Source organism: Lontra canadensis, unplaced genomic scaffold (genome assembly GCF_010015895.1).
Source record: "Lontra canadensis isolate GAN:19392208 unplaced genomic scaffold, GSC_riverotter_1.0 scaffold108, whole genome shotgun sequence".
Classification (NCBI taxonomy): Eukaryota; Metazoa; Chordata; class Mammalia; order Carnivora; family Mustelidae; genus Lontra; species Lontra canadensis.
Genome location: NW_022631102.1, coordinates 1479043 through 1506777, shown reverse-complemented (window position 1 = coordinate 1506777; position 27735 = coordinate 1479043). Strand labels below are relative to the sequence as shown.

Below are 27735 nucleotides of genomic sequence, written 5' to 3'. Positions count from 1 at the left end.
TCCCTTCCTGCAGCATTCGACTCACTTTTTGGAAATAGTTTGAAGAATTCTCTAATTTCTTTGGAGTCATTACCTGTCTGTGTCCTCCCTGCAGACACCTTCCCTGGTGGGACTGATTCTCCTTATCCCAGCCTAGGCCTCATTGCTTCCATTAGCTTCAGTCATTTAAATGCTTTGCTTTTGAAAGTGGTTTTTTGTTGTTGTTATTGTTGTTTGTTTTGTTTTTTATCTTTAGCCAAATAGAGTCACAATGTCAAAGCACTCAAGACAAGGCCCAAAATTTGTATAGTATCTGGATTTTCTTTTTCTATCATAGAAATTCATTGAAAAATTGTGGGAAATTATTAGAGGCTCGAATGCCAAACTAGTCATATTTTTTACTTTCAGTTAGGGCAGTAAGTGTTACAACTTTCTCACCCTTAAAGTAGATGCTGAGTCTTTAATCAGATCCACTGCTCCTTCTCTGTGCCCAGATGACTTTTTAACCAGACGGTTACTTTCTTCTCTCTGTAGAGAGATGTAGATCTTGGACTCCTTGACTAAAATCCCGGTGAGCTACAGGATGCCTGGATCCCTGTTAACTTCTGAAGAAGGACTTTCATTTTCGTTTTTAACTATGAATATGTGGGACTTTTTTCTTATATGCATGTATGTTTATGCAGAATTCCAACGTGAGCATGGCTAGTAAAGGCTGTGCGAGTTTGAACTGAAGCTGTGTGTATCCTACACAAGCTCTTCTGCTGTTGTCCAAGTCCTGCCGTGAGCATGGGACAATGTTTAAAATTCTCCCCATTAGCCATGTCATTGTTGAATTTTAAAATTAATTTTATGGATTGATTTTTACCAGTGCAGTCTTTCTATTTTATCAGCTTTGCTGTATGAAAATAAAGAAATTGTTGTTGTTTAAAGAACAGAAGTCACAGGATTTGGCAAACTGTTACTTTGGCTTGAGTACATGTGAACTGTTTTCTGAGTTAGACCGTTGTTTTGACACCAGGCATGCCAAAATCCAGCTTCCTTTCTGCTACATCTCCTGATGTAGTTATTCTGCCTTCGTCTGATGGCAGACTCTGACTGTGGCCCATTTCCAACCGTGATGAACAGTCCGTATAAACTAGGCATGAGAGAGTGTAACCACAACTTCAGTTGTGTGATTGTGTCACAATTGCGTAGTTCCTTACAGCGAGTTTTAAACCAGTTAGCGCAGAGACTGACACATGATGCTGAACACATCCTAGCTTATGGACGGACGTACCAGTAAACCATTCAGATGGGAGTGTCAAGAATGTCTTGAGTGTCTTAGTTTACACTGACTTCTTAATTATTTTGCTAACCTACACACGTAACATGGACTCTCTCCTGCTCTTTCTTATACTTTTAGATATGTCCAGACTATTGAAGTGTTCAGTTGAGGGCCCCCAAAGAAGTAGTGTGATATAGTTATAATAAAGCACAACAGAATCTTTTCAGAGAAGTTTTAGGTATTTGATATTCTAGGTAAGATTTTAAAATTGTAAAGTGTCTCTATTATCTTATCCATTTATCCCTTTGTCCTGAATCAAGGTACAGGGATTGAGCAGAGAAAGTTCACACATGTATCTTTTGGTTTTATTTTTAATTCTGCCTTTGCCCAATTACTGAGTGTGGTTTGAATCAGCAACCAAAACATTCCGTATCAGAGTGTTCCAATATGGCATAAATGTCATATCAAACGAATTCAAAATACCTATCCTTTAGTAACTGTAGGTAGAGTTTCCAAAAAAGACAATCAGACATAAATACGGAGCAGTCAGATTAACAAGAATCTCGTACAACTTGAGTTGTCAGAAACAGGTTGCTATTTCTGCTGGTTAAGGTTTGAAATTGGTTTTCCCAGGCGCCTAGGTGGCTCAATCGGTTAAGCATCTGCCTTTGGCTCAGGTCATGATTCTAGGCTCCTGGGATCAAGTCCCGCATTGGGCTCCAGGGAGCCTGCTTCTCCCTCTGCCTCTTTCTCTCTCTCTCATGAATAAATAAAATCTTTTGAAAAAGAAAATGGTTTTCCCTTGGGCCCAGAAATTCTAAAAATGTAATGCAGCTGCCGTTTTGCTGATGTAGATGATTATGGGCTAATCTATTAAATATAATCACCATTTTTAGCACTTTTTGGTTGGTAACACTTTGTCCAGTTTTCTCAGCAACCAACATGATGACCTTTTAGAATATACAGCCCAGTGTGATATTGGGGTTGTCTGTTGTAAACAGAATTTTTGTGACTTAAGGGGCACCTGGGTGGCTCAGTTGGTTAAGCGTCTGCCTTCAGCTCAGGTCATGATCCCAGGGTCCTGGCATCGAGCACCACATCAGGCTCCTTACTCAGTAGGGGGCCTGCTTCTCCCTCTCCCTCTGCCTGCTGCTCCCCCTGGTTGTGTGCACACTCTTGCACGCTCGCTCTCTTTCTCTATCTCTCTCTGTGTCAAATAAATAAATAAAATCTTAAAAAAAAATTTTCTTTTGTGACTTTGTACAAATTTGAAACTCAAAAGACATTTAGTGAGTTTACTGTTTACTGTTTCCTAAATCAAGGCTCTAAGCCTACTGTAGAAGTAAAAACAAAAACAAAAACAAAACCCACATGTCTTGTTGCTTGGTTTGTGAAACTCGTGATGTAACAGGGATTAAATTTCTAAAATAATTCATTTAATTTCTTTCAGGATTAGTGTGTCAAAAATTTAAAAATTTACAATGAAATATCAACTTACACTTACTTTTTTTTTTAAGATTTTATTTATTTATTTGACAGACAGGCATCACAAGTAGGCAGAGAGGCAGGCAGAGAGAGAGGAGGAAGCAGGCTCCCAGCTGAGCAGAGAGCCCGATGCCGGGCTCGATCCCAGGACCCTGAGATCATGACCTGAGCTGAAGGCAGAGGCTTTAACCCACTGAGCCACCCAGGCAACCACCCTCCTTTTTTTTTTTTTTTTTTAAAAGCTTTTATTTATTTGTTTGAGAGAGAGGAGAGAAGATAGAGCTATGGAGGGGGAGCAGAAGGAGAGGGAGAAGCAGACTCCACCTTGAGGGCAGAGCCCCACGTGGGGCTTGATCTCGGGACCCTGAGATCACGACCTGAGCTGAAATCAAGAGTCAGCTGCTCAACTGACTGAGCCACGCAGGCGCCCCTTACACTTCCCTTTTGAGAAAGGTTTATAACTTTAAGGAGGGTCACTGTTTTGCTGCAAAGTATCCAGTCTTGCCATGCTTATGTGTCTTACAGGTCTTGCCTACACAGTCCAGCCGTTGAGTGGGGTGCCTTGGCAGGGAGTAGATCAGGCATCTTCTTGCTCTGTATGCTGACTAAAAGCTCTTTCCTTCTTCAGGTCTTTGGGATCATTCATATTCTCCAGGGAAGAAGCCAGACAACCCATCATCCTTTCTTGCCTTGCTTTTAATGCACGCATTGATCCTAGCTCCTAATTTGAGCAAGAGAATGTCAGCAGCTGGGCAGAGGCATCAAGTGGGTTGACCCTTGACCTGCCCTAAAAAGATAATAGAGCACAAAAGACAATCATATTTATCTGTAACTTGTTTAAAAATGAAGTTGTGTGTATATATATGTATATGTATGTTTATATGTATGAGAAACAAGCATTTCTCAGATAGTTGAATCACTCCTTATTCTGCTGTTTTCCCTCCGCTTCTCACTACTGCACTTGACTAGTCTTCAGAAAGAGTTGAGGGATGCCTGGGTGGCTCAGTGGGTTAAGCCTCTGTCTTCCACTTGGGTCATGGTCTCAGGGTCCTGGGATCGAGCCCCACATCGGGCTCTCTGCTCAGCAGGGAGCCTGCTTCCCCTGCTCTCTCTGCCTGCTGCTTTGCCAACTTGTGATCTCTCTGTGTCAAATAAATAAATCTTTAAAAAATAAAAATAGAAAGAGTTGAATCAGGGGCACCTGGGTGGCTCAGTCAGTTGAGCGCCAACCGACTCTTGATTTCAGGTCAGTTGTGATCTCAGCGTTGTGAGATTGAGCTCCACATCTGGCTCCGTGCTCAGTGGGGAGTCTGCTTGGGATTTGCTCCTCTCTTTGTCCCCCACCCCCTCGCATGTACTCACACTCTCTCAAATCTTTTTTTGAAAAGTGTATCTTTTGAGTTCCTATAACTAAAAAAGTGCAGGGAAGGAGTCAGGGTCCGTCTCCTAATTCCGCTTTCTCTGTAGGGGTTTCCTGGTTGGGCTCAGCAGCATTCAGCTTGGCTTCTTCCCACACTGAGCTCTCCTCAGACAGAAGCCCTGGGCTTGGCTCTGGGTCCATGCTGGTGTGGTTCTGGCCAGTCTGTCACTGGCCAGAGTAGCTGGGAAAGTCTGGGGTGGAGTCTGAATCCAGATCCTCGGAGCTTGTTTCCCTCATAGCAGAATTCAAGTGCCGTTGGCCTGGGAAAAAGAGTCGATGCTGAATGGCAAAAACATGAAACCGAATCTGTCTTTATCTTCATAAGGCATTTGTTTCCAATTCTTCTGTGACTGTATTAGAGCCCTTCTCCCAGCTCAGAAGACAGAATTCTCAAACAAAAATGCAGGGACAAATTATCTTCTTGAGAAATTTATTATAGACACATCTCCTCACCCCCCCAGTCACGACTGTCAGAACGCCAGGGACTCCCGAGCTTACCTTTTCAGTGAGGAAAGCATTTATTGAGCACCATGCTTGCAGGACAGTCTAGCAGGGAAGGGTCACTGTGATATAATATGGGGCATAGTAGCAGATGAAGGTAGTATAAAAGGGGGTGATTTGCTGCTGATGGGAGAGGGCATCAGGGGAAACTTCATGGAGAGGGTGACTGCGTTAAATTTTGATGAAAATCGAAGATGCTTGTTCTCCAGGCACAGAGAATAGTTCCTATGAAAGTTATTTGACCTGATAGATGACCAAAGGATTGCACATGATAGGAGCTTCCAAAAGTCAGGTTCCCAGAGGCAACAGTAGAAGGTAGAGGCTGGAGCTGCAGCCACGGCTGGGCCGTGGGTGCCTGAGGGTGCAACTAGGAGTTTGAGGGGTTTGAACTTGGTCCTGAAGACACAGTGTGCTTTCGAAAGGCTGTAGCCGATGAGCGCCCAGTGAAGGCCAGGAGACCAGTGAAGACAGGTGCTAAGGTATAGGCCAGTGTGGGACAGGAGGGAAGACCCTGTGTGGGGAGACCCTGGGGTAGAGGTGGGGAGGGTGTACGGACTGATGCGCAGGATCAGAATTCTGAATCCCAGGCTCGCCTCAAAGGAGAGAAACTGCCTCTTTTGGAACAAGGACAGGATGACTGAGCTGGAATTAAGAAGCAGCGTGGCCATGGTGAGGCTCCTTCACTCCGGGCCAGGTGAAGCCTCCGGGGTCCACAGCCATGTCTGTTGCTCTGTTTCTTTGTCTGCGAGCAGTTGAATTACTCTTGCTAGATTTTCTGCCTTGAAAAAAGGGTCTCTGTTGACCCCGTAGGGATTTTGACTTGTTTATAAAGAAGTGAATGCCCTTTGCATAGGAAGATTCTCATCTGTCTTTAAACAGCATAGGACCCTTGGATGAATGCACCTAGTTACTATTCCTTTCCTTTTACTAGTCCATTTAAACTACGTCTGCGCTGGGAGAGCAGGTGGGGCACAGTGTGCTCACGTTGTGGGTTCACTTGACCACTCTAGTTGGAATGGAGGCCTCTCTTTCGGGAGAGGCTTGGTTTTGTACACAGCTTAGAAGACACTGCCCCTCTCATAAATATTCAAACAAGATGTCATTTTTCTTCTTGAAAGCTAATAATCTTTTACTGTTTGGAAAAAAAGCAGCTACAGGTTAGTAATTGCTGCTGAATCCCTAAAACAGGGTTAAGAGATTTTTGTTCTAAGGCAAAAATGAGATGGTTTGGGGAGGAAAGTGTGTGCTTTAAGTAGCAGGTCGCTCTTTTTGTCACTGCGCCATCATATTGTTGTTTCTGCCTCTGCCTGAACCCAAACCCCCTCCCAGCCTGACAGAACTGTTCGCTTACGCAGCTAGCCCTGCCTCAGTTTGTGCCACAGCTTCCACCTGTCGGCTGAGACATCAGAAGTCGATGTCCATGTCAGCCTCTGGGCACCCCACGATGATGGTACCTCCAGTAGACAGTGAAGGAGATAACAGCAAGGCTGTGTAAGACAACTGCACATTCCTCGTGAGACTCGTGTGTGCCCGCCGCTGCTCCATGCTGTGCTGTGGATTTATAGTCCACGGGTCGTTACTCTTGTGCACAAAGTACCCTTCCTGTGTGTGGTTTTAGTTAAGTGCATCCTGTGTCATGGTGTTCTTGGTCGTCTCTGTGTGTCTTCATGCCTTTGCATACTGCAAAGGGTGTAAGCCGTCCCCCTCCTCTCTACGGTGCTGCTCTTAGCATGTGGGATCTGATAGTAAATGTGCCATTCGTGTTTGTGTGCTTCTAAAACGTTTAGTTGCCTATTCTTCGATTTCACCTGCATAGCCTATGTTTCTTTTATATTGGCAAGGTTCTCTGCATGTAAGCAACTTTGAGAAGGAAGCAAAGGGAAAAAGCTTGAGTTAGCCATTCCTTTGTCCTAGAATTTCCCTGCTTTTATCTTGTCCTTGAAAATATGTACGTCCTATTACCTTAAACCCCATGAGGCTGTGTTTCATTATGTACTATTTATTTGATACCCTCCTGTTTAGCTTGCCTTTTGGTCCTGAACCCTATAAAATGCCCCCGTGGGTCTAGACATTTATTATAACTGGTTTTTTCCACCATATATAAGAGGTATATTGTAGATTTTTGTGTGCCATGTTTGCCACAAAGCTGGGCTTTTGTGAACAAAGATGTGAGGCAGTTCTGTTCTGACCTTCTAGCACTATTCCTGATCCGAGGACTCCAGTTGCCTCGACGCACAGTGTCAGCAGCGCAGCCACGCCAGACCGACTCCGCTTCCCACGGGGCACAGCCAGTCGCAGCACTTTCCATGGCCAGCCCCGGGAGCGGCGGACTGCCACGTATAATGGCCCGCCTGCCTCACCCAGCCTGTCCCACGAAGCCACACCATTGTCACAGACTCGAAGCCGAGGCTCCACTAACCTTTTTAGTAAATTAACTTCAAAACTCACAAGGAGGTAAGTGCTGGGTTGTGCTGGTGGTTTGGAGCAAATATAAAAGCAAAATGAGAAACGTCTTCTCTGTTGTGTGAAGCAACTGCCCAAATACTTTTTTCACTTTGTCTTTAACCTTTTTTTTTTTTTCCTGAGAGAGATCACAAGCAGAAGAATAGAGGGAAGAGTAGAGGGGGAAGCAGGGAGCCCGATGCGGGACGCGATTGCAGGACCCTGAGATCATGACCTGAGCCGAAGGCAGAGGCTTAACAACTGAGCCACCCAGGCGCCTTTCGCTTTGTCTTTAGCTCATGTTTTTCTGGTTTATATATAGAACTTCATACTTTAAAACCTTTTGGAGTAGGAATTACAGAGCTCAGAATCTTCACAGCACCAGAAGTCCTCCAGCACTAGGGAGGCTGTTGCACACTTCTGTCCACATGGCATGTTTACTGCAGTTCAGTAAAACCTCACCTCCAGTATAGGCTGGCACTCCAGGGGCAGTCGCTGCCGGAGACAGCGTGTGGTCTGGACATGGAGGAGAGAGACATTTCTTCTCTTACCTCTCTCACCTCCTGTCATTGTCATTGAAGAACACTAAGTTTCCGGAGGTCTAAATCTTAAAACTGTTCTCTCTGTCAGTAAGTTATAGTAAGAACAAGGTAACTTGCTTAAACATATAGTTTGGCAGATAAAATTCCTGATTTCTTCTCAGCAAGAAGCTAGCATCTGTGGTCTATAAAAATCCTTTTTCCCTTTAGGTACTTTGAACTTTATTTCCATAACCTAATCTGGAGGCTGCAAAGGCTTAGAATCATTGACTGCTGTAAGAGGAAGAAGAAAAAGTGCCTCCATGCACCATAAGCACACAGGCAGAGGCACCATTAGCTGGGACCACACTCAGGAGACCTGCATGCCCCTGTACTCTCAGGATTCCCAGAAGAGTTTCTCAAAAATTGAGCCTCACAGGCACCTGGATGACTCAGTCTGTTAAGTGTCTGCCTTCAGCTCAGGTCATGATCCCATGGTCGTAGGATTGAGTCTGGCATCAGGCTCCCTGCTCAGTGGGAAGTCTGCTGCCCCCTCTCCTTCTGCCCTCCCTCAGCTTCTGCGCTCTCTCACTTTCTCTCTCTCTCTCTCTCTCTCTCAAATAAATAAGTAAAATCTTAAAAAAAAAAAAAAAAAAAAAGTCCAGCCTCACTGTGGATTAGTATGTCCAGGGCATCCTGCAGCTCTCCGTGTCGCAGACCCTCTTGTGCATCATTTTTATTTTACTCAGAACAACAGAGTCTGATAGGCTGGCACCCCCCTCCTCTGTTTCTCCACATTCCCTGTGGCTCACTAGCTGGCTGCTGTGTTTCCTGCTATCTTTGGTATTTAACCTGTAAGCCAGATCCCACTTTTCAGTCTCCTTAATTCCTCCAGTAATGTTACATTCTTTTAAATCAGTCACCTGAACTTAGCCGAGTCACAGTCAGCTGTCTTTCTCCAGATAATCTGTTTGTCGTCAGGACGCTGGCGACCAGATTAGAGAGGACTTCTGCTCTCTCTTATCATTGATTGGAAGTCAGAGGGGGGCCAGAAGTTACAGTCCAGCCTCTAACTCTACCCTTTTGCTGAGACCCCCTGTTCCCAACTGGGCAGAAGAGTAGAATGGTCCAAAGGACTTTGCCAGGTTTGGGGCGCCCACTTGGGACCAGTAAGAGAAGCAGGGAGCTGAATCCAAGAAGGGTCTGGTGACCTCCAGAATAATTTCTTCCTCCCTTTCAGGGTTATCCTATGGCCTGTCCCAGGCCTCTCTGTTCCCAAGCTTCTTCCTTGTGGACTAAACTGAAATGGAATCTGCCTCTGAAACTCAGGTGGTGGTAGGGGAACGAGCCACTTACCGTCCTGCTGGCTGTTAGCTCCCTGGCCTTGCTTACTGCTGACTGGTGTTATACACTGGGAGAGCCCTGGGTGCAGTGGGGACGCACCCAGTCAGATCTGTCTGAGCTAGTTGCAGGACAGACCGCTGTTTGTCTTCACACTTCAATCTGTAATGGGCTCTTTAAATAAAACCTTACATATCAAGAATATCCTTGAATTTATTTGTTACTTTGTTCTCTTTTTTGGTCATCCTAATGCTATCATCGTTACAGGTAACATAGCTAACATTTACTGATGGCTTATCGAGTGCTAAGGTGAACAGATGTCTGTAGACTTACAGAGATGTATTTGTTTTACGTTGATAAAGATGCACATGGCTATGCACACATTCTCGTACATTCGTTTAATCTCCTCCACAGTCTGCCTGTGTAGTAGATATTATCCCGATTTTTAGGACCACGTGGGAGATGAAGTTCAGAGAGTTTAAGGCACATGTTCAAAGTTATACACCCAAAAGTTGCTGAGCCAGGTCTGTGCCTCCAGAAGAGGCCCTTCAGTCTGCTGTGTGTGCTGCCCTGCAGGGCTGTCAGGGACAGTGTGGGTCCTTGTCCCTTATTTTCTAATGTAGTTTATTTCATGTCTTTGAATTAAAATAGGAGACTGAGCTTTCTTGGTTTAATTTTAGAAAAATCTTAGGGGTTATCTTACTTTACATTTCCAGGCAATTTCTACCCCTAAAGATTGGCAGAAATACAGTCTTCTGTTAAAGTTTGCACACTGAGGTCTGTAGCCTCAGTTTACTGTCCTTTAGAGGTACACTGACACAACTAAGTGTTAGATCAGCGAAGGCTGCTTATCCCGCCCTAACAATGACTGTGCAGATCAGAGTCCCGGTACCTGTGAAAGCGGCGGCTCAGGGGCGCTTATGTAGGTGCTGCATCGGAGACCTGCTGAGGTTTGGTGGGAGGAGTGCTGGCACCAGAAGGTCTGCATCTGCTCTTGGCTCTGACTCTGCCCTGGGTATGTGGGGCTTCAGAGAGCTGTGTGCTCTCCAGCCATTGTCGGTAGTCAGAAGGAGTGGGGCTGTCCCCTTCTGGGGGCAGGCCCGGCCTACATAGGGTGCTCATACCCTGTAGACACGATGTGCATGCCTCTGTGTGCCTCAGATTGGTCCACGGGCCCCTGGGTGCAGCCTCAGTCCTGCCGCTGCTCCTCTTTATATACCACCGGGATTCATGGCAGGAAATGTGAAGAAAAACAGTCCCATGGCACTGGACCAATAACCCTGACTTTCCTCAGGTAGAAAATTGGGAAATGAAAATACATTTTAAAGACCTTTTAATCAGTTTTCAACTAAAGTAATCTTTTGCATAATTCCTGCCTTATATTTATGTAGTGCTTAATTATTTACAAAGTACTCTCATGTGCGTGATCTTCTCTACTACGTGTAACTCTGCTGTGTACCGCTTCTGATTTGATTACGAAGTGGTTGACTGGTATCTGCACTAGTTAGATGTTTTTTAACTGGTTGTATCTGAAGCAGTGCCAGCTTATCTATGTTAGAAGAACAAGTCCAAGGCCTTCATCCCTTCGTTCACGCAGACTGAACCCTGTGTTTAGTCACAGAACTGGGAGGTTTCAGAAATAGTTAGGTGAGCCAGCCTGCACTTGCCCAGGAATGCTGACCACATGATCATGCAAGCCCGACTCGTAGTTTGGAATTTCTTTTGTCAGATTCTGTTCAGAACAACCTAAGCATCTCCTTAATTTTTAACGAGCAAAGCCCCTTCTAAATACAGCTCTTCCAGTTTATTCCATAAAACATCAGTTGAAACCCCCATTATCTTATCATTTAATATCCATTCATTTTGCCATCTAAAACTCTGAAAAGTCCACTTCCTTTTAAATCCCAATCACTTAGTTTTTTCTTAAAAAGTGATTTATGTCCTACACTGTAATAGGCATTCTGTGAATGTTTAAATCATCTTCCTGAGATAAGTAAAGGTTCTCTTAATGGTTGAACATTTTTAAATGAAATTTTTAATGTTATATAAGAAGGTGAGGTTTTTGTTTCTAAGACATTCTCAAGAGGATCGAGAGGTGTTACCCTCTTACTTTAGCGTACTGCAGATGATTTCTGTCACTTCTTTAACACAGGATGTTGGATTTTATCATCTTAAAGTATATCTATCTGAGAAACCCTTAAGTAAATTTAATTACAGCTAATGTCAATATTTACTGCTGAATTTTTCTTACAAGTACAGATTTTTACATACTCAGTTACCTGTAATTTTACTTTTTCAACAAATGTCTCTGTTCCATTGTTCATTAGACAGAAGAGGAGGCCTGTTTTAGTTGTTGTTTTTCTTTCTCTCTATAATTGACTAGATTTTCTATTTAATTTGTGCAAGTCATTTTTGTTAATTTTTTTTTTGGCTTAATTTCTTTTAGAAACATGTCATTCAGGTTTATCAAAAGGTAGGATTTATATATACACATTTTTTTTCCGATCCTTACCCCAAAATGGCTCCTGCAATTAACATCAGGTTTGGCTTTCTAGCCTTGTTTTTGTTTTGTTTTGTTTTCTTAAAAACTAAACTTTCTGCTCACAACTAAATACTTATTTCTTTGTAAGGAAACCTTGGAAAGAAATCGATTAACTCTGTCAGGCATTTGTAAAGGGACTGTGGCACCCATGTAACAGTAGGCCTGTGCATGCTCTGTGCATTTTCTTTCTTTGCTAGAATTATTTAGCATCCAAATAATTCTGTCTTCATACTAATAACACTTAGCATGCTTCTGTTTGAAGAATGAGTTGTTCAGTAATATTAATGTACAATTACCGATTGGCCTCAAGCCCGCAGAAGGTAAGTGGTAACTGTTGCCATCTTTTATACCATGAAGGATTGAATTAGCAAAACACTTTAAAATGACTGGGAAATTAGCTAATATTTTTACATGCGAAACAAGCACAAAATTCAAACCTATGGCCTCATTTGGTTTGAGGTTTTCGGAAATAAAGATGTGGACAGCTTACAGCAGAAAAGTTTTAATATTTTCAGAGTTGAAGAGTAAATAGTATTCTGTCTAAAACCTGCTTTCCACCAACCACTGAAGGAAGTAGGCCTTACTACTTTACTGAAAGCATGTGGTAAATCTTCTATATTCCTACCAGATGATTATTTTTCGATGACGATAAGTCAAGAGAACAAAAACGTTGCTCACTGTCTTGGAATGCACAGAGAATGAGGCAGAAAATCTGCCATTTGGGCCACCTGTGCCCAGAAAGCCAGGCTATGGGGGTCTGTGTGTTGATGAAGTCAGTGGATCACTGAAAAGCTGTGTGAACGTGAGCTCTTTGTTAAAACTGTGGGAGGAGCGCTTTCCTTCTAAGGGAAATTCCACTACGTGATTGTTTTTTAATCTTCCCAGTTGCCAAATTTTTCCTTGCACAGGAAATTTGGTAGTTGGAAGTAGGATTTAACTGATAGAATTCATTTCCTTTTAGTTAAAACCCATTACACTTTGGGGCAGGGGTTAAAAAGTCAGAATATCTCCAGTTCCAGAGCCAGGCAAGAGTACCTGTTGCGGATGTGATGCGGGTGTGCAGCCGGGGCCTCCCACCCCACTTGTGAGCACGCATGGAGAAGGATGGTGTGGGCCGAGTCACCCCCTTGACGGGATGAGTTTAACAAGCACAGCCGGTGACCTGAACTGCTTTGGACTTGTTCATTTCATGACATCTGTATTTGTATGTGGGTGGTCGTGTACTGGTCTGTAAGATTTCTTTTCTCTTTCCCACTTCTCTGTGCTTCTGCATTCTGTTCGTTGAGGCTTCCAACTGAATATGAGAGGAACGGGAGATATGAGGGCTCAAGGTGAGGGAAATGATTTTTACTTAAAATATTTTATAGGTATTTACCTTGTGTGTGTGGCAGAAACGATGCTCTTTTCTGAATGTCCTGCATCATATGCCTGCTGTCAATGTAGGATTGCTTGGTGAGGTCCGCCGCGTTCTGTGGTTCTTGGAGCACCAGTGTCACTGCTGCCGCCTCCCAGTGGCCACTTGAGGGCGCCAGAGTGCCATGGCTAACCGCTGGTGAAAACCTTCCACCTCCCAGCCTGACTCAGGCTTTCCACTGGTGTTTGGGTGTTGAAATATGGGGCCCTCCTGCCTGGGCACTGACAGCCTGAAAGTAGCTCTGGGAGTCAGTAGGAGCACTGTTGACGTGTCCATAACTCCTGCATGATTCTGGTCTCAAAGAATGAAAGCGGAATATTGAAGAGAATTTTCGTGTCTTAAATTAGATGTTGGTTTTTTGTTGTTTTTTTTTTTAAAGATTTTATTTATTTACTTGACACAGAGAGAGAGATCACAAGTAGGCAGAGAGGCAGGCAGAGAGAGGGTGGGGAAGCAGGCTCCCTGCTGAGCAGAGAGCCCAACTCAGGGCTCGATCCCAGGACCCTGAGATCACAACCCAAGCCAAAGACAGAGGCCTCAACCTACTGAGCCACCCAGGCGCCCCTTAAATTAGATGTTTAAGAATGATTATTTAGTCAAGCAATTTGCTTTTACATTCTGCAGATCATTTCGTATTTCATTACACAGGTTTGGAAGTTGGAGTTCACCAGTTAGGCTCAGACAGGCCTCCGTGGTTGCAGATCTTGTCCACTTAGGCCCTTTCGATACCAGTTACCAACATGCTGTCTCGGGTCCCTGTGAGCCCATTTGCTCTCCTGCTGGTCTTTTTAAAGCTCAGCTCTGATCATGGGACTTTTCTGAATGAAAACTTGCAGTGGCCCCATTGCCTGACCTGCACTAGGTGGCCTCAACAGCCTTGGCCTCTCCCAGCCTCACCCCTACCCCAGCTGAGACGTCACTCCCAACCCAGGCCTGCCCGTGCCAGCCTTGAGCAGGCTCCAGCTGTCCTGAGTTTGCCTGCCACAAGTACTCAGCGGCTTTCGTGGGGGTGATGCTGTACCCCCAGTTCCAGTCCATCTGTACACTCAACATACTCTGTGCTTTCCATACATCCTCACCTTCCCTTATGACACCACCCCCCACTCCCCCACCCCCGTGTATTGGAATCCCATCGTTCTTGGTAGCTCTTTTCAGAAGCCACCCCTCCTGGAAGCCATTTCCTCATTGCCCTGCACTCCTCCCTTTAAAGGGCTCCACCTGTCTGTCCTGCCACCCTCTGTGGACTGTTCATACCTTTCCTGTACTACTGCTGTTGCCTTGAGTTGGTCGCAGTCTTCCCTCCCCCAGCCCCAACTCAGCTTGAGCGCTTTTGCTCATTTTTGTAACCTATTTAGTGCCTAATACAGCATTTTGTACGTAGGAAGCTTCTGGCCGGTTTGAGTGGATTTTTAACTAAATTGAATATTCTGCCACCACATGGGCAGCTACGTGCATAGTAAACCTGTGGCCCACCCTCAGCTCTGACGAATTTGCCATAGGATGAAGTGTTTTTAACATGCATGTACTGGGTGTTTTTAATACACAAGAGTGTCAGGCATTGTCCTGTAAATAAAAGAGTGTAAATAAAAGTTTGTAGCAATGATGATTAAATGCCATGAAGAGCAAAATATGGTAGACTCAGAAAGTCGTGGACTTTCTGAGAGAACTGTGCCAGGGGCGCCACTGTGACATCCCCTTGTAGAAGTTCGGACCACCCCTTCTACTCTGGGTCAGTAGAGGTTGCATTCAAATCGGTTGTTGGAGTGCTCTGCTCTGCAGCAAATAGGCCTTAACATTTCATTTTTCGGCTTCAGTAGTAAGATAACGTCATCTAAGAATTATTTTTAACCATAGAATTAGTGGTTTAACAAAGCGGCAGGAAAAATACTGAGGTAGGTGGAGGGAATGGAGAAAAGCCCCCCGGCCGCCCCCCACTGTATACACAGCATCAGGGGCCACCTGCAGGGAAGGTGATTTTGAACTATGTGGAGGCCCTGGCTATCCTGAGTGAAGGTTAGGAGGAGCCGACCCAGCAGGAGAAGTGATGGTGCAGGGGCGGCCGTGCTGGTCAGAGCCAGAGGCTGGCCTGCTGACCCCGCCTCCCTAAGCTGGGCCTTCGGCGGCCCGCCAGCTCCTTGCCACCTGCCGTCAGCCTGGAGGGGAAAGCTGGGCTCTTCTTGGAGAAGTGCTCAGCTCTGTCCTTCACCTGAGTCCCAGGGATTCTGTTTAATAGATTGTTTTCTTCATGTTATTAAGTATAGATGGCTGGCGAAGATTTTCCAGCCAGGTAGAGCTTTGCCTGCGTGGGTCATGGTTTGCAAGGGGGGATGAGTACTAGAGGAATGCTTCTCAGTAAAGGAGCAGATCACCACATGGGAGCCTGTGCAAGAGAAGTGTGGGGGTCAGTTATTCTGTTAGAGCAAAGATGTTGATTATAAACTAGCTGGACTAGAAAAGGTTGGTTTTTCTGTGCAATTAAAAATAAAGCTGCCACTGTGCATTTCAGTCGCAACGTATCTGCCGAGCAAAAGGATGAAAACAAAGAAGCAAAACCTCGCTCCCTGCGCTTTACCTGGAGCATGAAAACCACCAGTTCCATGGATCCCAGTGACATGATGCGGGAGATCCGCAAAGTGCTGGACGCCAATAACTGTGACTACGAGCAGAGAGAGCGCTTCTTACTCTTCTGTGTCCATGGTGACGGGCACGCAGAGAACCTCGTGCAGTGGGAGATGGAGGTGTGCAAGCTGCCAAGACTGTCTCTGAACGGGGTCCGGTTTAAGCGGATATCAGGGACATCCATAGCTTTCAAAAATATTGCTTCCAAAATTGCCAATGAGCTAAAGCTGTAACCCAGTAATTACAGTGTAAATTAAGTAGCAGTTTTAAGTGTTTTCCTGAACACTGATGGAAATGTATAGAATAATATTTAGGTAATAACGTCTGCATCTTCTAAATCATGATATTAAAATATAAGGACGAGAGCACGCCTGGGAGCGGAAGCTGGCCTTTTTTCTACGAATGCACTACATTAAAGACGTGTGACACGCGTGCCCTCTGTCTTATTTCCATTGCCCTGAAAGTCAGCGTGTGACATCATCGCCACGGGCCTCCTGTCTGTGTGGTGTGAGCGTGGACTGTGCGTGTGAAGTAGTGCATATGGACGTATCTCCTTACACTGGCAGCCAGAGTTGTTACAAGTACCTCTGTGGGAGATCATTTGGTGCTAAAACATTAAAATTGCCAAGGAGGAAAATATTGAATTACTACTAAGAATTAACCTTAAGACTAGTTGATAATTGATACAGGTTTACAGTTCATGCCTGTGGTTTTGTGTTTGTTTTGTGTTTTTTTTAGTGCAAAAGGTTTAAATTTATAGTTGTGAACATTGCTTGTGTTTTTCTAAGTAGATTCACAAGATAATTAAAAATTCACTTTTTCTCAGTAAAATCTTGCATTGTCTCCTAATACTGTATTTAAGACTCAGATTAAGGCAGTGACTAAAAAGTATGTTTTTGCCTCCACCACCAAGCTGACTGAACAAAAGCAAATGGAAAGTGATGAAGGCCTGGGGCCGCTTTGTCCTTACCGCGGAGCCCAGCACTTTGTGATTACTAGCATCTTTTTTCTCCAAAGGCAATAAAGGGAGAAGTCGGCCCTCCTGGTGACCAGAGGAGGAAGGGAATCAGGAGCCTCCGTGAACCCATGTGGAGAGATGCCAGGTCTTGACAGTTCTGGGTTCTCCATGAAGTATGTAATTTTCCTCTCTTGGGTTCTTTTTTTTTTTTTTTTTCTTTTGTGATTCAGAGCATAAATCAATTCTACAGCTTTTTTCCACCACCTACATGGTTATATAGAGGGAGTAATGTAATGAATTCATCACTTAGGGTGACACTGCAGTCTCATGGGAAAATTGCCACATTGATTGTTGTGCTCTTTTGAGTTCTGGGTTTTTTGTCGGTGGTCCAAGTATGAAAGTCTGGACAGTCACTCAGTCAACTATTCACTGCCACGGGCAGAAGACTGTTTTAGGTGTTTGGGGATGTGTCAGTGAACAAAACAAACATCCCTCTAGCCTCTTGAAGCTGATGTTCTAATAGGACTGCAGTCTGTGAACAGTAAGTCAAGTCGGAGGACCTGAGTGGTCAGTGCCAAGAAAAAAATGCAGAGTGGGCTCAGGCATTCCTAGAGACCTGAGGCTTGGTCGGTGCCATGTTAAACTGGGGGGATGGGTTGTGGCTTGTCCTCTCAGGGAGCAAGGAGAAGCCAGGAAAGCCTTTCAGAGGCTGTAGGCAGTGATCAGGCAAGAGTTACTGCTGCCCAGTGAGACTGTGGTCAGCTGAGGCGATGTCCTGAAGTAAGCAACTTCATTTGCTCTTGGGCTGGCTGTGGACAAGTGAGCAGAAGCCCAAGGCTGTGCACGTTTTGGCCTGAACAGCAGAAAGGACAGGTTTGCTGCCCATTGGGATGGGGCAGCTTACTGTGGGGGTGGGGGGAGGGTGAGCAAGAGAGTAGTTTTGAATGCAGTGAACTGGGGGGTCCTTCAGACACCATGTGGAGACCCAGCAGGGACCCCAGAAGCCCTCAGCCCCTTGGGTGGATCCTATGCGGATATGGGACAGAAGCTCCCAGAAAAGGGGTGTGGCCTGGGAGAAGCAGTGAGGCAGGAGGGGCCCCACCCTCAGGGTTGGCTGTAGACCTGACTGGGGCTTTCCAACTTCCCTTGTTAAACAAAACAAAACAGGCCCCTCTCCCTCCTTTCACCTGGGGAATTTTAGTTCCTCCTCTAGACCCAGTTCCTTTGCACACCCATTTCTCTCACAGCTCAGCGTGCGCAGCAGGCTCCTCCCCGCCACTGCCCTGTGGAAGTTTGCAGAGGGAGAAGCAGAGCTCTGCTGACGTTCATACCTAGGACCCGTTCTCACAGTTTGCCATAGTTTTGTCCTCAAGGACACACTGAATACTGGAAGTTAGGATCCTTTGAGAGAAGTTCATTCCCCGTGTGCTCTGATGAGATGACCACTCCGTGTACATGTTATTGTCAGTTGTTGGTTTGTCAGAAGCGTGTGGGCACATTAATGCACTACTAATCCGGTGAGAGCCGGGTACTGTTCACAGAAGTCATTCAGGTGGGTCTCATTTAAAAGCCTCTACCACTGACTTGACATCGGTTTGATTTCAGTGGCAACAAAGGTAGCGTTGCCTTTACTGCAGCTAAAACATGAAATCAAATACCAAGGGCCCCTGCCTTTCCTTTAGAATTGTACATTTTTATAATACGTTTTTATTCCGCATACGTGAATTTTGGAAAGGAATATTCTAGAGTACTTGAAAATCACTTCAGAGGCAATGATAAGGCCACATTTTTCCCTCATTGACTCCTCTGGAGTCCCTCAGAGGTGAGGTGAGGAATGTGGTGGGGGTGGTGCTACTGTTTTTATTTATATGACAAGAGTGTTGTCCTACTCCTGAAACCAGAGTTACTATTCTAGTTACGCTGACTCGCGTCTGGATCAGGCAAATCAGAGGACTCAAGACAGCATTTTTTTTTTTTTTAAGATTTTATTTATTTGACAGCAAGAGAGGGAACACAAGCAGGGGCAGTGGGAGAGGGAGAAGCAGGCTTCCTGCCCAGCAGGGAGCCCGATGCGGGCTCGATCCCAGGACCCTGGGATCATGATCTGAGCCGAAGACAGACGCCTAATGACTGAGCCACTCAGGAGCCCCCACGACAGCGTTTCTTAGTGACTTGTCCGGCCCCTGGGCCATCCTTTCATTTCTAAGAGTGGAGACCCAGGCAGAAAGCTGGGAGGGAACATGTCTGCCTGTGAGAAGCACAACCATGACTGTTCTCACAGTGTGTTTCCCCAGAAACCTAGAGAAGGGTATTTGAAAGAAAGATCTCGCTGCGTGTGCTTTATGAGCGCTTTACGGTTGCTGTGGAAACCGTCCCTGGAATACCCTTTCCTTCCTGTTCCTGCTCTGTGAGTGGCGCGTGGTGACCTCAGTGTCCACAGAGTGGGGGACACTGGGGTGCAGGGAGATGTGTCTGCCTGCTCAACACTTGGCTTTTTGCGGGATGTTTTTATTTTTGGGGTTGGGGTTTTGGTTTATTTTTGCTGATTTGCCATGAGACCCTTTAAAGAGCTCAAGAGCCCACTTTATATTGGGGGAATGGTTGCTCTCAAAGGGAATGATGGTGAGTGAAGGATGTTCTTTGCAGGTGCCCTGACACTGCACAGATGAGTCGGGTGTGACTCTCCCCAAGAGTAGAACCTGGGCATTCTCTCCAGTCAACAAAGAGGACAAGATTTTCACAGCTTTGTAAATGAGTCTTTGGTCTGCCACTTTGAGAGACCAGAACCTGGGGTGGGGGGGGGATAATCCCTCAGAGGGAATGCTCACCGCTGTAGTTGTGATGGCGCTCCCCGGGGGGAAGCTGGGCTTGATCAGTGTCAAACCAGCATTGTGCTCCTTAGAAATCAGAGCTCTTGCAGGGCATCTGGGCCTGGCCCCTCCCCCTGGGGAAGGGCGGTCACATGGGAAAGAAACCATCAGAGAGACTGGATGGGGAGGTTTGGGCACGGGAAGAATGGGAAGGGGGTGGGGGGCGGGGCCGAGACTCTGAAGGTGGGAGCCAGCTTGCTAGGATAGCAGAGTGGACACTGCAAGGAAGCCTGTATGAACTCCCAGTCACAGGAACTCTGCGGGGAGGTGAGCTGCTGGCAGTGGCAGAGGTGCTGAGGTCTGTCCGCTGGTTACTATAGTAGGGTCTAGATGGCTGGGAAGGCTGGTGTTGGATGGGTTTTAACAGGGCAGGACCTCTTAGAATTCACTTTACTCAGACATCAGAGCCCTGTTTAAACCTGAATTAGGCAACGTGGCTTAGCAGTTGAGGTGTATGGCCTTGATCAAGGCAGCCTGGTTTCCAGGCTCTGGGTTCATGACCTCGGGTTGTCTCTATAAAAGTACGGCACTAATGGTCTCTCACTCTGGGTCATCAGCAGAGCCCACCAGGTGGCAAGTGTAGAGTGGGATGCCTGGAGATGCTAGTGACTACGCTGCTTGCACAGGTGCAGGTCCTTTCTTTTTTGAGATTTTATTTATTTATTTGACAGACAGAGACCACAAGTAGGCAGAGAGGCAGGCAGAGAGAGAGTTGGGGGCAGGGAGCAGGCTCCTCACTGAGCAGGGAGCCCGATGCAGGGCTCGATCCCAGGACCCTGAGATCATGACCTGAGCTGAAGGCAGAGGCTTTAACCCCTTGAGCCACCCAGGCGCCCCGGTGCAGGTCCTTTCAAACAGAAAGTCAAGCTAACCCTGTGCCCTTCCGCCCCACCCAGTGTAGCCTGAACACTGAAGTCCTTGAACACTGGGCTCTCTGCCCTCCCAGCTAGGACTTACTAAGGGGCACCTGGGTGTCTCAGTGAGTTAAGCATCTGCCTTCGGCTCGGGTCATGATCTCAAGGTCCTGGGATGGGGCTTCTTGCTCAGCGGGGAGTTTGCTTCTGCCTCTGACCCTCCCCTCTGCTCGTGATCTCTAACTCTCTGTCAAATAAATAATCTTTTAAAAATAATAATAAATAAAAATTTAAAAGTAAATACTTACACATACATACATACTTTAAAAAGGGGAAGAATTCCCCCCAATTTCTAAAATGTAGAGTTCTGGTCTCTGAGCCTGATGTTAGGAAACCAGCATGTTCCGTTGTGTTCCAGGCTCCAGGTTTTGGCATATGTCCTCAGGGGACCCGGAAGAGTGAGAGTCTGGTGGAAGAGCTTAGGCAGAAGAGGCAGATGCTGCCCCCCATCCTCGCCCTACCCCACCCCACCCTCCCTTCAGACTGCTGGCCACCTCTCCTCCAACAGGCCTACTGTTGCCATCACTTTTATTTTTTATTTTTTTTAATTGAGGCTTTTTAAGATTTTATTTATTTATTTGACAGAGATCACAAGTAGGCAGAGAAGCAGGCAGAGAGAGAGGAGGAAGCAGGCTCCCTGCTGAGCAGAGAACCCGATTCGGGGCTCGATCCCAGGACGCCGGGATCATGACTTGAGCGGAAGGCAGAGGCTTTAACCCACTGAGCCACCCAGGCACCCCTGCCATCACTTTTAAAGATTTATTTTAGAAAGAGAGCAAGAGGGAGGGGAGGGGCAGAGGGAGGGAGGGAGAATCTCCAGCAGACTCCGCACGGAAATCCAGCATTGGACGCCCAGCCACGCACGACCAAGCTGCCCACATGCCCCTGCTGTCACATTTAAAATCCCATCGGTCCAGGAGTGCCTGGCTGGCCCAGAGTCTGCAGAACATGTGACTCTTGATCTCAGGCTCATGAGTTTAAGCCCCACGTTGGACATGGAGCCTACGTTTTAAGAAAAAATAAAATCACACCACACCACACGGGCTTTTCCAGCCAGCTTGCCCAGGTCTGTCATCCCACACTCTGCTGCTTCATGTTGTGCTAAGAGTCAGCAGCATGGACAAATGTATTTTGTCTCTGTATCCACTCTCCCTGTCCTTGTTAGAAATCAGGCCCCAAGGGGAAGGGTGGTTTGTGTGTTTTTTCCCCTATATCCAGGTACCTAGAATAGTGCCAGGTACTTAATACAAAATAAGTATTGATTTAAAATAATGATGATGGTGTTGATGGAGGAGGAGAAGTAGTAGTAGTAAGTACTAGTAGTAATAGTTGTAGTGTAGAATGGGCAAGAAATACCTGGAAAGCACAAGGCAATTTCAGTGGCTTCAGTCAGAACTCTTTTTTTTTTTTTTAAAGATTTTATTTATTTATTTGACAGAGAGATCACAAGCAGGCAGAGAGGCAGGCAGAGAGACAGGAGGAAGCAGGCTCCCTGCTGAGCAGAGAGCCCCATGCGGGGCTTGATCCCAGGACTCCGAGATCATGACCTGAGCCGAAGGCAGCGGCTTAACCCACTGAGCCACCCAGGCGCCCCATTCAGTCAGAACTCTTACTGAGGTACCCCCATAGCCCCAGGCCCAAGGATGAGGCAGGCGCAGCCATAGGAACTGGTGTTTTGATTTGTGGCCCATCGTCCTTGGTCTCCAGCAACCGTCCGAGTCGAGAGAACTTTCTGTTTTATAGACAAGGCTCAGAGGTGGGCTGGGAATGTGCTTTTCTCTTCACTGAGTTGTCCAAATAGCTGATGCCCATATTGTGTCATTCGGTCAAGTCAGGCGCAAGACACACCAGTCCTTGGGTGGGTGCCGTGGGCGTCCAGGATTAGGTCCGGAATCGTATGACATTTGCCATCCGATGTGAAACTGGGGGTTTAAGCTCCTGGCTTAGACCCTTAATCCGTGTCCCACACTGCAGAGATGCACAGCGTGATGCTTAGGTTTCAGGGCATTAAGAGAGCAGCCGTGTGAGGCTTGGCAGTGGAGTGGCAAGCTGGAGGTCGGAGAGTCTTTGGGGTGTGAACAGTAGCCCTCAGCTCCCAGTGCTTGGTCGCAGGCACCAAGCCAGAGGGGAGGCAGGAGGCGCAGAGCTCGGGTACCTCCTGCCTGAGACAGAGAGCCTGCTCCTTGGGGCGAGACTAGATAGAGCACAGCTTGCTGAGATGACCCAGGTCTCTCTGGGAAGGCTAGGGAGTCTGGGGCCACAGGAGGCCCTTCCACGGCTGTTGGCTTTGGTTGGATTGCTTTGTTGATTTGTCTTGTTTCTGTGGTGGGGATTGATTGGTTACAAATTCTGAGTTTCTCATGTCTTTTTCCAGCTCCCCAGATACTCATCGCAGTGGTTTGTGGCCGTGGTGAGATATCTTCTCACCAAGTGGGTTGACAAATAGGTGCCTTCCTGGGGGGCGTCACTGAGAGCAGGGACAGCTGATCATGCCGCAGCCCTTCCCCCAGCTCGTGCCTTCTGCAGCTTCCTGCTCTCTGCCTCCCACCCGCTGAACCCACCTCTATGTGCTATTTTAAGCCAGAGCTCTAGAACGCATCCCTCGAGCTGGAGGGGAATGTGGAATTGCTCATCAGGAACTTGTCCAGCTTCTGCTGGGCACACGCACGTGCGCACACCCTGGGCTGGGGGAGGGGCGCTGGCGGAGAGTCCTGTCTGGTCCTGGACGTTCCTGATGCTCAGGCAGCTTCTTGCCCAGCCCTGGGGGCCTCCTACGCCCAGGAGGTTTCACTAGTTGGGGCTCAAGTATTTGAAGATAAAAATTGTGTTTTTTCCCGAGTTCTGCTTCCCCAAGTTGAACTGTCCCAGTTCTTTTCAGGTGTTTCAGGACAAAACGTGAAGATTTTTCATGGTGGTTTGTTCACAGGTTGGTTCGACATGCATTTTTGGGGGGTCAGAGTGAGACAGCTACTCTGGAGGGCCCTATGCTGAACTCTAGGGATCCAAAAAGAACTACGGTAAAACCTAAGTTTGCTAACAGCTCGCTCTCACCGGGAGAGGCGCACAGAGTCTGGAAATGTGGTATGGTCAGTGCTACACGAAGGGGAGGGGTGGAGGTTCCAGGGGCAGCCTGAAGCACCTCCTGGTCTGCTCAGTGGAAAGGGAAGCCGTGAGTGTGCAAAGGCAGCCATGGAAGGCTCATCCTCCTTCAGACTCAGGGCGTGTGTGGGGGCCGTGCCATGGCCAGTGCCGTGCTGGACAGGCTCTGTCTTGTCACCATCCCAGTAAAGTATGTCAGACAATGCACCTCTGTTCTCTTAAGAGGACTTTGGTCCAGTACTTTCTCAGGAAGTGACATGGCAGGATTGGGATAGAGTTCTGTCGCCAGACAAAAATAGACCCTGCTACACTAGGAAGCCAGGTCCCAGGGACCAAAGCGGAAGCATCCTGGCCAGTGTGGGGCACAGGCATGCTAGCTCCTTCCGGAGTGAGGTCTGCACTGACTTGCCTCTCCCTCACTCTAAAGGGAGCTGCCAGCAGGCGTGGGTAGGTGTGAATACATTCTCAAATCAGACGTGTTTTGCATGGAAATAAGCTGGGAAATAGGAGCATATGTAGTCATGTTCATGAATATGGCACCCAAAATCCTTTGGTAGACGGTGCCCCTGAGGGCCATTTCCCGGTGTGGCACCAGGAGCTGCTCTGTGTACCCCGGGGCACTGCTCAAGCTGGTCCCTCCTCTGCTCCTGTCCTCTGGCCAGCTTCTGCTCGCTCTGCAGCACGCAGCTCATTCGTCACCTGCTGCCTCGGAGCTCTGCAGTTCCCATCCTCTCAGCCCTGGTGCCCTGGGTCACTGGGTCCTCCCACCTTCTCTGAACTCTGGAGAATCCTGTTGGGCTTGTCTTGCGGCCCATCAAACAGCGGTCCAGCCTGTATGTAGCAGGCAGGGGTTCTGCTTTCCAGAAAGGCGCTGCCGTGTGTCTTTTGTCCCCACATCACTAAATATGCAGGGCACATTTTGTTGGGTGGCATTTCCTGGAATCATGTCAGTAATAAGTTAGACCAAAACACCGGAACTGGGCCAAGTCCTGTTCTCCTGTGTTCTTCGGGCTAGGAGAACAGAGGAAATCAGTATGCACTTTGGCCCTCCTTTCTGGTCTCCGGGAAGAATGAGGAGGAGGAGGCAGGACCTCTGGCCTCCCTCTACCCAGAGCATTTCTTCTCTAAGGTAAGCGTGTTGCTCTGATTTTTGCTGCAGCAGCGCGGATGGATCCTGTTGAGCACAAAGTCCGCAGTTTCGAGTGTGGTTAAATACAGGCCACCTTCATTATTTCTTCTCGAAAGGGTACTGCATTTAAAGTGCTTCTGAATGTGTTGGGCAGTTGGTGGGTCAAAAGTATTGACAAAACTAGACTTTTCACTTTAGTGAAAACTTAATGGACATTGTCTTTTGTTGCTAAGTCGTGTGTTTCTGGAATAACCCCAGGGGATGTGTTAACACAGGCCACCTTTCCCAGTAATGGAAGCAGCCTGCTTGGGGTGGGGCAGGATGGATGGAGGAAGACCCAAAGCCTGACCCCACAGTCAGGGTTCTAGAGAAGATTCACAGCGAAGCAGGATATGACAGGAGAGTGACTAAAGGATAAAGCCCAAGGACAATGACATGTGAGGACTGAGGTCCTTCCCAAAAGGAGGGCTAGGGCAGGCGGGGAGGGCTTCCCGGGAATTTGGACATAGGTGGACCTCCGCTAGGGTGGACCAGATGTGGAAAGCAGGAAACAGGCATGCAGAAGGGAGCTCGAGGTCAGACCAAAAGCAGCAAATGAAAGCAGGCCTGGAGGTGTTGGTGTCTGCCGTGTGTCTCTGGTCTCGCATGTTGCCGTTCTGAGTGCACACTGGCTTTGGGAAGGGGAGGGGTAAAGCCAGGCTGTGTTTCTGGAGCTACTGGATTGAGTTCCAACTAAAGTCTTGGACAGATTCACCTCCAAGTCCTGCCAGACCAGCAAGCCTTGTAGTTGGGTCCATGAATGGCAGGGCAGTACCCCAGTCCCCATCACCACAGCAGGAGTGGTGCTAGCCGTGGCACGTGTGCATGCCAGGTGCGTGCACTGCACATGTGCAGGTGTTCGTTTGCTGGCCCTAGCTGGCCCTTGCCTCACAGCCCAAGATGGCTGCTGGAGCATTTTTATCCCCATGGTTACAGCTGCCTCGGGCGTCTCTGAAATGTGCTCCTCTAGCAGTGCAGCTGCATGCTGGGCTCAAAGCCAGGGTTTTGCTCTGAAAGGAGAAGGGGAAAATGGCTATTAGGAAATGGATTTCTCGTTATGAATGGGAGGAGCTAGGAGTACTTTAAGCTCTTCTGGGCCTTAAAGTTAAATATTTAAGTTGAGCCTTAAGTTTTGACAAGCCCCCAACTCTGAGAAGGGTGTGAAAGTCCTATTTCTAAAACCAAAAACATCATCTTTGGTTCTTTGAAAGACTTCACGGAAGCAGAATGAGTTCTACAAAGACAGTTTTGGGGAGAAAGGGGGAAGGAGTCTATACACTGTGCAGGGATCCCTGCAGACAGTCTGTGACCAGACTTGGGAACGAAGGTTAGTGTCATCCAATTCACAGGTAAAACTCATAGTTCTCCAAACTGACATGCTGCTCCCTCATCCATGGAAACCTCACAGCCACAAAGATGAGTCTTGCCAAACACTGCTTCCCTTTGTTACCTGTGGAAGAAGAAAGTGGCTTGGAATCCGCGCGAGTGCAGGGTGCAGACTCCAGGCTGCTTTAGGACGGTTCCCTGTGGGCACCCAGCAGCTGCTGCCTGTGCGGCCGATGCTCAGAGCGGCAGGAGCTGCACACTGAAGGTCTAGAATGTTCTGAAAAGTCAAGGAGCAGCAAAAGGAGCGCAGGACTTGGAACGTGTGGTCTCAAACCGGTGACCATGGAGCCATTCCTCCCTCGCCTCGAGTCTGTTTCCACCCCAGGGGCGGTGATCAGTTTGTGCCGAGCAAGGGACGGGCGGTGGCAGTGAAGTCCTGCCTTAGTGGTCTCCCACGAACTGTGACACATGAGAGCATCTTTTTAAACACCACTTAAAAAAAGAATTTGTTTCAACTTATATAAGTAATACATGTTCACTGTAGAAAATCTGGAAAACAGTATAAAGAAGGAAATCACCTGTTACCCCACCACCCACAGTTAACTACTGCTTGGGGTTTTTCCATGCATGCTCCAGGATCCAGAGTACAAGCTGTTTTATAACCTGCTTTTACACGTCAACTTTTTTAAGCATGCCTCCGTCTCGCGGATTGCTTCACACTATTGGGATGCCTGCATGGTGCCCCTCGGAGGTGGCCGGGATTTTTAACCATCCCTTTATTGCGGGCGGTCCTGACCGGCTCTTCTCTGTTCTGAGTAACTGTTCCTCTTAACTACTTCTGTAGGGCAGTGGTTCTCAGAGGCAGCTGGAGCGTGGGGCACGTGGCGGGCTCAGTCAGTAGTGTGTGACTCTTGGTCTTGTGGTTGTGAGTTCAAGCCTCATGTTGGATGCAGAGCTTACTTAAAATTAATTCCTAATCAAAGAGGCAAGTGGGGATTTTGGCCCTCAGGTTACCTTTGGCCATGTCTGCAGGTATTTTCCATTCTCACCGGTTGGGGGTGGGTAACAGTGCCCAGGGAAGCCCCCACCCCCCGAGAGTCACCTATCTGGTGTGAGTGGGTGCAGTTGAGAAGCCCTGCCTGGGGGGCGTGTCCTAGCGGGGCCCCGGTGGGGGGACAGGGATAGATGCTCTTAGTGCTGCTGACTGGTGGGTGTCCATCCAAGACAGGAAGCAAATAAAAGAATGTTTTCTCCATATTGTGGTGTGATAGGGTGTTCTTAGACTTCCCATGTTTGACTGTGATTTCATAAGGAGAATTAAATTCACCCTGTTTAAGGGTTTCAGGAAGCCAGAGGAAAGGGGCAGGTTGTAGGGACTCTGGTCAGAGGGTCCAGGGACTGGCAAGCAGAGGTACCCCCAGTGAGGGGAGAGCACCGTAAGCCCCACTTTGTCCCAGAAAGAGCACTGTAAGCCCCACTTTTCCCAGCTGGAAAAGTGCATTCAACAGCACTAAATAAAATGAGAATAAAAGCAAGCAAAGAGAAAATTACAGGGGAAATAAAACAAGTGGCCCATAAAAGTAGGTGTAGTTCTGGGCCCATGGCAAGCATGCCTGTTTGCCCAGCTTCCGGAGAGCGCCCAGGCGCTGGAGGCGGCAGCACAGGTGAGGAGGGTGGGGCTGGGCCTGGCGGGCTCTGGGGGAGGTCAGGTTTCCCCGCCTGCGAGAAGTCCTGAGCCAGGCCTGCCACCCGGGCCTCCCTGGATGTCCTGTTGAGAGGCCTGCTCGGGTTTGGAGGTTCCAGCTCATTATTTTATGTAACCACTGGTAGTGAAGGAAGTGGGCCCCATTCTAACGGTCCAGACAGCATAGAAAC

At 47.5% G+C, this 27735-nt stretch overlaps 1 protein-coding gene across 7 annotated transcripts in view; it reads left to right on the top strand.

Moving 5' to 3' along the window:
- Positions 1-16226, top strand: part of MARK3 (microtubule affinity regulating kinase 3) — a 123074-nt gene extending 106848 nt beyond the window's left edge. For 2 of the 7 annotated variants that reach the window (XM_032839628.1, XM_032839625.1), the window contains exons 15-18: positions 6846-7103; positions 11397-11423; positions 12779-12823; positions 15413-15956. In XM_032839628.1, the coding sequence (XP_032695519.1) occupies positions 6846-7103; positions 11397-11423; positions 12779-12823; positions 15413-15758 (676 nt within the window). In that variant the 3' untranslated portion in view covers positions 15759-15956. Of the gene's footprint in view, positions 1-6845; positions 7104-11396; positions 11424-12778; positions 12824-15412 lie in introns of all 7 variants that reach the window. The other 5 variants (XM_032839630.1, XM_032839629.1, XM_032839631.1 and 2 more) reach the window with 4 other exon arrangements.
- Positions 16227-27735: the final 11509 nt, after the last annotated feature.